The 9,320-nt window shown below is 41.0% G+C and overlaps 1 protein-coding gene across 2 annotated transcripts; it reads left to right on the top strand.

Annotated features, from left to right (window-relative positions):
* The first annotated feature begins 491 nt into the window (after positions 1 to 491).
* On the top strand, positions 492 to 6,066 carry emc10 (ER membrane protein complex subunit 10). 2 transcript variants are annotated; one of them, XM_029508362.1, is made up of 8 exons: positions 492 to 610; positions 738 to 804; positions 1,290 to 1,402; positions 1,629 to 1,742; positions 3,278 to 3,462; positions 3,771 to 3,864; positions 5,178 to 5,275; positions 5,788 to 6,066. In XM_029508362.1, exons 1-7 carry the CDS (start codon positions 518 to 520, stop codon positions 5,262 to 5,264), a joined length of 753 nt encoding a protein of 250 aa, XP_029364222.1. In that variant the 5' UTR covers positions 492 to 517; the 3' UTR covers positions 5,265 to 5,275; positions 5,788 to 6,066. The 2 variants fall into 2 exon arrangements, with proteins under 2 accessions (XP_029364222.1, XP_029364221.1); XM_029508361.1 differs by lacking the exon at positions 5,178 to 5,275.
* Positions 6,067 to 9,320: the final 3,254 nt, after the last annotated feature.

Below are 9,320 nucleotides of genomic sequence, written 5' to 3'. Positions count from 1 at the left end.
CTGGAGGTGTGCAGCAACACTGGCACGTTAGATGACAACATTGCACGTTCAAAAACAGACAGCAGTAAGAAGTGAAGTAAGTTAATATAATATTGAGAGAAATGTATAAACAATATGCACACAAGTAGGTCAATGTGCACTTTAAATAGCTGAGCCTGAACAATTAACTCCAAGTGTGTGTCTGTGCTTGTGCAGATAACGTTTCCCTTGTCACCTGGATTTAAAGCTGCCAATCATTTGGACCATGACAGGATGTAAACAAAGCTGTGTGATGCTTAAATCAAACATATCTGATGAAACGGTGACCCGTTTCCCGATTAATATGTTCAGTATTCAACAAATGTATAAAATGTTATAAATTTAAAGTAAACTGAACTAAATGAATATATATATTTAAAAAAATGCATGTATGATGAAATAAAGGGAAACAGTTTTCTGGGCTCTTATTATGAAAACACCGGAAGAGATAACGTCGTTAGCTTGACCTTCCGCTTCCTTCTTGGATGTTCCTGTTAAAATGGCTCGTCTGCTAATATTTCAAACTTCAGTTATCTCAGCAGTTTGTTTCTTCGCTTGCACACGTGTTGTGTTTTGTAATAACGGCAGAAGGGTAAGTGTAGAAGTGTTGGTGATTAACTCTTCATTTTTGACCAGACTTTAGCGGAAACTGTACCTGCACCTCACCGGCTAGCGGCTAACAGCTAACAGCTAACAGCAGGTTGTGTTTTCATTTTCAGGTAGGTGATGTGTTGGACTCGGAGTTCAGCGGATTCTCTGTGCCTCTGGAACACTCATTTGAAGTCGGTGAGTTACTGTTATTATTATTATTATTATTATTATTATTATTATTATGGCATATAATACGTTACTGCTAATGCTAGTGAGCTAGCATCCGTAACATCAAGAGAAAGCTACAAACTGAAGTCAATTAAAAAAAAAAAAAACAATCTGCTAGTTTAATATTTTGTTAGTAATTATAGAAATAATTAACCTCCTCGGTTCTGATTTAATCTCTCCTTCTTTAAGTGACAATGAAGCCTGAAAAACATAAAAAATGATTCAGAATAAATTTGCGGTTGATGTATTTGGATCATCTTTCTCCTTTAGCCTCCAATATTTACATGCATTGAATTGACACTCACAGTTTTTGTTCTTGTAAACGTGCAGTCCATGATCTGTCTTTTTCACAATGAGAAAGTGGTGAGTTCATACTTTGCCAGACAGTCCTGCTGCTGACCTTCCACCAGAATCTCACCGTTCATGTGTTGATGTTATTCTCCTGGTTTCAGATGATGTTGCAAAGTTTCAAGTACGTGGAGCTCTGGTGTTAAAGCCTGGACGGGAGCCCAGTGTCTCTTTAAGTCAGAACCAGCTATCAGAAGAAGACAGAACCAAACTGAAGGTGATCAGTAATTATCTGTCTTGTAACCTGTGATGTGTTTACTTCTGTTTGAAATGCATTTTTAAGCCTTAACCAGAGAAGGAGACAGCAGCAAAAATTTTCAAGGAACATTCACTAACATATTTGAAAGTAGAGGTCATACAAAAAACACAAAAAACACAAAACAACACTGTGCTCCTCAACCTGCATCTCTAACGTGCTTGTTTTGTTTCGAATTTGTTCACAGGAGGTGGCTGCAATGGACGGCCTGTACAGAATCCGAGTGCCTCGTGTGTTCCTGCAGGCAGACAGACAGACAGAGCGGCAGATGGAGGGTTACCTCACAGCGTTTGTCAGAGCCGTATGTATTTCTCTCACCTCAGCCAGCAAATCATCTCCCGTAGAAGAACATTTTTCTTTAAAGGTTCTGTATGAGGGAACCGACGGAGCTGCAACAACATGAGATTTTTAGTCTGTCAGCTCCCTGACACAAATTTCTTAGAAATTTAAAAGTGATGACTTTATTTATCAAAGTGCTTGGACATATCAATGAGACCAGGACATAAATTAGATAGATGCCATTTATGGGACAAATAATGAAAATATTAACTCTTTTAAACAGACAAACAAACAAGTAATCCTGAGCTGCTGTCTCAACAGTCTACTTTGTTGTACTGTGTTCTGTGTTTTGACCCTAAAACAAAGTGCAACAAGGGCTCCCACATTTTTATACCAAAAAAGAAGACTGATTAAGGTGTTCCTCTTTTGTAAGTTGTGTGTGAATTGTGTGAGTGACGTTTATACACTAAGTATCCCGAGATCATATAACTGTGTGTGATTATTAGTGTTGCAAAATTCCTGAAACTTTCCATCTGAACTAACTGGTATATATATATGAGAATTAACTGGAATATATGGGAATGAACCAAAACTGTACAAAATTGAAGGTTGGCCTGAGTAAAATATATTGTTGCACAATCTTGGCTAAAACAACCAGATTCAATCAATGCACGGCACACTTCTTACTGCATCACTATCGAAGCCACACCCCCCAGCATGCACAGCTGATTTCTAAATCCTGGACTGTCGAGGCCACACATTTGAGCCCTCGGACTACATAAAGTAAGTTCTCATAAAATTATTGGGTAAATATATTTGATCTGTGGCATTAATGTTTAACTTGCAAATGCTCAATGAAAATGTATTCATACAGAAGCTAGCTAGCTGGTAAGTGAGGTACTAAATGTAAATTAGCACCATTTAAGAGTTTATCTTATCAGCTATATGCTACCTACCTCAAATGTGATACTATTTCTTCTGCCTTCGGTGTCCCGCGACAGTACAAGAATTTACACATAAATGGTAAAATATAATTTCATTTGTTAAGCGAACTATATATCTGTTCATGCCGATGCATTCGTGCTTTTACCAGGTGTTTGGTTATCTGATTCTACAGCTGGGGGAGGGAGCTCCTTTCATTTAACATTTTGAATGGCACTTTTTTTGGGGTAAGGGGTGATTTTTGTCTTTCTTTGGGTGGGTGTGACTAATATTCTTCTCAGCATTCATGTTTCTGTTGTTTAAAGCAAGAATTCAAATTTGCTCAAATAAATCTGTTGAACTGAAATGCAGTTATTTTGTGCAGAGGTTGGCTTATGACAAAGCAAAATGTTTAGAATTATGTTTGCATAGGAGACATTTGGTTTAAATTACCACCTATTTCCAGTTAATTTCCGTAAATCCCATCCCAAGTTTTCAATTTGAAATATTCCTCACTTCAGCTTTCCTTGGAAGGTTTCTGGAGCTGTACAGTAAATATTCCGCCCCTTTAGTCGCCCGGTGATTATAAATTCGGCATGACGCTAAAATGAACTGGTGTTCTCCTCTGATCCTCAGTGTGCCATGGTGGAGTCACATCTGAGTGATGCAATCACCCTCCACACTGATGTCTCTGGGTATCTCATTGGCGTCTCCATAGTAACGATACCTGGGGCCTGTAGAGGCACCGAGGTCGAAGATGAAGTAGATCTGGAGGTTTTCAACACCACGCTTCATGTCATGGCGCCCGTTAATGCTCCTGGGTCAGTCCTTGATTATATATCTGCTTCCTTTCTCTTTTTTTTTTTTTTTTTTTAAATATTCTTTTTGTCTTTTGCTGTCTCAACTACTTAAAAAACTCTTCTATTGTCTGTGCATCAGTGAAATCCTCTTGTGCATCTGACTGTAGCTCTTTCAGATGCCTTTGATTCAGTTACACTGTGTTTGCCTTGGCTTAGCAGCTTCACACATTTCCCAGTAGGTAGAATGAGTCTCTTTGCACTTTTCTGCCTCTCAGATACTCTCTCTTTTGTGCGGGCTCTTTGAATACTAATTGCTAACGTTCTTCCAGACCAGAGACGACTCTGTACCTTGAAGGAATTCAACAGGAATCTGAGAAGAAAGCAAAGAATCCACAAGAGCAGAAATCCTTCTTCGCTAAATATGTAAGTACTCCAAGTGAAACCTGCTGATAAGAACAGCAGGCACTGCCTAAAGATGTAGGCTCATCCTTCAGCAATTGGGCTCTGATAATAGAAACGGCCGTTTCAGTCAATGAGTACATGAAAATGATTATTTCACTCCCCGTTTTTTGCTCCAGCTAACAGCAGCTGTTTCTGCATGCAGAATGTTTTTCATCAGTTTTTTTGCCAGCGTTGTGGCAGGAAAGAAGGACTCTTTTAAAATGTGAAAGCAGTTCCATATTTTTGTTGGATTCTGTCACGGACTCACTCTGCCATGAGCTCCAGTCGTTTCTGTTTTAAACCTCCTTATAACTCCTGTTTGGTCAGAAAAAACTGATGCATTGTTGTCTTTTAGTTACGGCTCAGTTTGTGTTTTCAATGACAAACAAACCCAAAAGCGCAGGCCTGATTGGAACGCTGGCGACAGCTTGTGCATCGCTTTTCCTAACCCAATGTGTTTGTTTATCTTCTCAGACACTGTAACTTTACTGAGACAGAAACGGGTTAATGTTCCACACTGTCAGTTTAGAGAAGCAGTTTCTGACAGAGTGCTGTTCTGGACCAGGAGAGCAAAAACATAAAAAGCTCATCCAAGTGGGAGCACGTGCTATATTAGGGATATTCAGAAAGTGGCCTCATTTCATTGGCCGACCGTTTGTCACCTGTAGTGACTTTGTCCAATAAGTCGCCTCTACCAGTGGTTAAGTTGCCAGATTTGTTTTGTCACGTTTTATTGTCCCAAACCAAAAATATGCACGGAATCATCTGGACAGTCAAATCTGGTTGCTCCTTTCTTCCCCAGTTTGTTCCCAATAAACCGTTTTGCCTCCTAATTTCAGCCCTTTAAAATCTGACTCCCCTTCACACAGCTCCCACTCTGCTAGAGTAAAGATAAATGTTTTTTTTTAACCATATTAGAAGCTGCATATGGAAACATTTACGGTCAAAAACAATTTAAAATGAAGAGAAGCCAAGCATTCGTGTATTCTTTCAACTTGTAAAGATGTGGAGCTGGCAGCAGTCGCCACGTCTCCCACAAAGTCTACAGCGCAAATCTTGGAGCTGGCCAAAGGGGTCGAGTGTTTATTAGGTTATTCTGCCCACAAAGTATAAAAAAATAAAGAGTCAGAGTTTTTGTGTCCTGACATCTCGACCTGTCAGTTGGACTCAAACGTTCCCGCGGAGATGCTGAGCTCAGACTCGCCGCCAAGCTCCCCATCTTGTTTTGCACTGTGTATGTGTGTGTTGCCATGCTCAGTGGCAGTGTGTTGACTTGGTGCTGTGCTGTGTTCCAGTGGTATTTGATTCTGGGAGGTGCAATCTTCCTCATGGCCACCAATTCGGCACAGCCCCCAGCAGGGGGCGGCAGAGAGCAGAGCTGATTCCCACTAAAGTACTGTTATCTTTCTTGTGGTTTCTTCTCTCCGCCTTCTTCTTACGTCTGTCAAGTTTTATAATTAACCATTAAACAGTTTCACTAACTGAAAGCAACCTCTCCGACCTGCTTTCCCTTTCCCCCTCCATTTTTGTTGGTGTTTGTATTTTCAGGTTCAATCCCAAATACATTTTAAAGCTCATATTTTCTCAATTCAAAGATCCTTGAATGGGAAAAGCCTCGAAGAAAATCCCAAATCCTAATTATTGGTGTGAAGATGATGATCATCAGCATGTGTTTGGTGTTTGACCCTGAGATTTCTTCTTCGTTCTGCAGTCTCTCCTCTGATTTTACTTTCCTTTTCTTTTTTTTTTTTTTCTTTTTTTTCTCCTCTCTTCTGTTCAGAGAGTAAATTCGACCTAATCTGGGATGGAACTGTTAAAAAGACACGCCTGTGATCACTTTGTCTTCCTTTAAGGCAAAGGGGGGACTTTTTTAACTTCCTATTTCTTTTTCCCTGTCCTCTGCAGTGGATGTATATCGTTCCTCTCGTCCTCTTCTTGATGATGTCAGGAGCTCAAGACCAATCTGGAGGAGGAGCTGGGGGCGGAGCAGCCAATGGCGGTGGCCGATGAGCAGCACCATGACTTTCTTTGTTGTCAGGAGAGTTTTTAATCCCTGTACCTAAAGCCATTTAAGAAAATGTCTTTCGCACTCAGATGAACTCTGTACAGTAAGAGGAGATATTGTGCCCTGCAGATGACTGCATTTTTAACAATAATGTGAAAATAAAGTGTCTATTACTTGAATACTGAAGGTTTTTAGACTCTTTGTTTGATTAGCGAAAGAAAAAAACAATCAGTACCTGGAAGAGATTGTACTTTATTGTGATTTATCACTTTCAGACTATTAATTCTGATCACACCTTTTAATAAACAGTCTGATCCAAATTCAAGGGCTCCGACCTTCAGCTGGTGACCTGATGTGAACATCTCGCGCTGTATTTATAATCATGAGTCAGAGGAGGGAGATCGCAGCCTCACAACAACATGGCTTTAGAAGAAGAATGTCCCAGAATCCCTCTGTCAACATGGCCTCTCCTCCTCCTCTGTCAGTCATCCTGGCTGTTTTTAGTCTGCCTGTCCAGCTGTGAAGAAGATCCTCTTATTTTAGGAGGCTCAGCGTTGAGCTTCAACACCTCTGTGACCTCTGACCCCGGCCTTTCACCGTTCGGGCCTTTTCCCAGAATGCGCCGTCGACGCACAGCGTTTCCTCGGCCGCCTTCACCTGCCCCCTCGCTGTGTAACACGGGGAATAAGGTGGTAACAACAGTAGAGGGAAAGAGGAGGAGAGTTTGAGCAGTCATCAAGTCATCAGTTTGTAAAAAGATCCTCGTCTGTCAGGTGGGGTCAGAGGTCAGACTTGGTGACGGCAGTTGTTGATCAGTCGCTGTGTATCGTCAAAGTAACACAATCAAGCGCTGTTTAAAGTGTTTCACCTTTCCAGCTGATTTTTTCCGCTCCATCCGCAGTCTTGGTCGTACGTGCGTGAACTTACCTTCAGACGAGCGCCGACATGGCAGTCCTATCAGCATGCACGGTGATATATGTCCATCTACCAGGAAGGAGACACTGACACTGAGCCGTGTGCTTACAGTTACAGCGAGTCCGCACATAAACATCTGCTGTTTTCAACAAGTGCATAACAAATAGGAAAAGGCTAAAATTAACGCAAACATAACAAACTTACATTCATGTAAAACTAATTAATTACAATTCACATTGTGATGTTATCAGTCTATAAGCTGTTATTATCGTCGTAATGAATTAAGTTGCTTGTTTTTCTTTTGTAAAAGTTACGTAATGCTCAGATAAAGAAAACCGCCATCAAAAAAACAACAAAAAAAAATCCTCCAAGTGTCTTCCTCGTCTTCAGCTGGTTGAAGTGAATAAAAGTAAAGAGCTTCTCTAATCTCATCAGAGACGCTCGTTTAACTTTGGTGTAATCACTGTGATTATAACCAGAGCCAGGAGCTGAAGCACCAACGTCACACTTACTGCATGATGTTACTCAAGTTATAAAGTTATTTCAACGAAATCATCCGTTTTCAGAATACTCTAAAGTCGTGACCACAAAATAGGAGGAAATGGAACTCAAATCAAATCAAATTTCATTTGTATGGCGCCAAATCACAAAGTTACCTCAAAGCAGTTTACATAGAGAGCAGGTCCAGACCAAACTCTCAGAATTATTTTCAGGGACCCAACAAATCCCACCACGAGCGAGCACTTGGCGACAGTGAGAGGAAAATCCTCACCTCCACCTGAGCTCATTAAAGGAACTGATGGCTTTGGCGTTGCCATCACGTCTGCAGGTACAATAACGCTGGAAGGTTTTCCATTAAATAACCCAACATGGTCAGACATAATCTGAAGAAACTATAAATCATCTGTACTGTAAACATGTACCAGTTAATGGACCGGATCTAAGTGGCTGCACAGGTTCCACAACAGGCTACGATAAAAGAAGAATCATTTAACGTTATGTAACCTTGATTTTTTTTGGGGGGGGGCTCACATACATGAAACAGGCTGCTGCTTTGCCGCTTGCAGTTACTCATAAATGTCATGGCTCTCTGTCACTTGGAGACCAGAGTCAGCATGACGCCATATGTTAGACAGCCCCCCCCCCCCCCACACACACACACACCCACCAACACCAACTTTCTTTTTTATGCCACCTTGTGATTTAGGAGCAGTTCCAAGGTTAACGTTACAGAGGTACAGTCGCTCTGCAGTTGATTTTGGCTGGTTGTTACCACACTGTAAATCTGGACATTTAAAGTATGCACGGTTTGTTACAGACGGACCTCGGCCAAATTACTGACCTTTATTTTACCTCAAAAGACCTTCGAGGAGGAATCCTCATTTACAAAAAGTCCAAAGCTTAATTGCAGCTCCTGTTAGATCGATATTATGAACATTTAACCAAGAACGTCTCCCAAATCAGAATTCCTACAATTCAGAGATATATCATACTTTAATTTTGCAGTTTCTTTACTGGTCAAAGTATATATGATGTGTTTGTCCAATACAATACGTAGTTAAAGATCAAACACATTAAAGTGACCGTTTGAGGCGTGAATCTGACGTTTCGCACAAAAAGACAATGAATAATGACTCTTTTTTTCAGCACAACGTTGGCTTTTCATCTTTCCTTCCCCGTTAATTATCTCAGATTTATCTTTGGAGGGGCCAATGATGCATCGAAATAGAAAATCTGTTGTGTAATATATCAGCCAGGAAGTAAGGGAAATTACTTTCACTTTTCGTACTGGCGCCAGTTTATGTAAGTCTCGTTGGTTTTTTACTGAAATAAGGGTTTGGAATACTTTTCCTGTCACTGGATGACTGACGTTAGATTATAAACAACAAATGTTTGGGAGCCTTCAGACGTGTTCATACTGAAGGCCACGTGGACAGAAAGGAAGAGCGGGGAGCGGGAAGGAGGAAGCACCTGCCTTGTCAATCAGAGGAGCGTCAGAAAGCTAGAAGGATAAAGACAGTCCCTGAAAAGCATCCCAGCAGGCCTCACAGCCTCGCACGCATTGTATCCCCAACGCACAAATGTCGGCATAACACCATCATGTTAAAGTGTAATGAAAGTAATGTGATCGGGTTTTTAATGGAAAGGCCAGGCGGTGATGTACACAGGATTATTGCAGAGTGACCACCGAGTATATAATGTCGCACATAGCGCCCCTAAACACACACACAGGTCACGGTACAATACTATTTAAGCCCGCTCACTGACAGCAGTAAGCAGCAGGTGTTGAAATTTGTTTTCATGCCTCTCGTGGAGCGTATCTGGAATTAGAGGAGCTGGTGCTAAGCGGGTAGTTACACTTCATTAAAATTCTTCTTCTAATCACAGCGAGGCGAGCTCTCTTTGTTGTTTCCTGTTAAGATCAGGAAACACTCCGGCTGAAGGAGACCTGCAGCCTAAAGGATACCACAAATTTTCATTATTTAAATATAATCTAAATCTTTTTTTCCTTTGAATT

The sequence above is a fragment of the Echeneis naucrates genome, chromosome 8 (genome assembly GCF_900963305.1).
Source record: "Echeneis naucrates chromosome 8, fEcheNa1.1, whole genome shotgun sequence".
Taxonomy (NCBI): domain Eukaryota; kingdom Metazoa; phylum Chordata; class Actinopteri; order Carangiformes; family Echeneidae; genus Echeneis; species Echeneis naucrates.
This window is presented reverse-complemented; position numbering and strand designations above follow the sequence as displayed.

Bases quoted from the DNA above. Each gene is read 5' to 3' on its own strand.
- emc10 (XM_029508361.1), top strand. From the start codon at position 518: ATGGCTCGTCTGCTAATATTTCAAACTTCAGTTATCTCAGCAGTTTGT. The intron at 3,463-3,770 runs GTCAGTCCTTGA...ACGTTCTTCCAG, and splicing joins GCGCCCGTTAATGCTCCTGG to ACCAGAGACGACTCTGTACC. The intron at 3,865-5,787 runs GTAAGTACTCCA...TGTCCTCTGCAG, and splicing joins AATCCTTCTTCGCTAAATAT to TGGATGTATATCGTTCCTCT.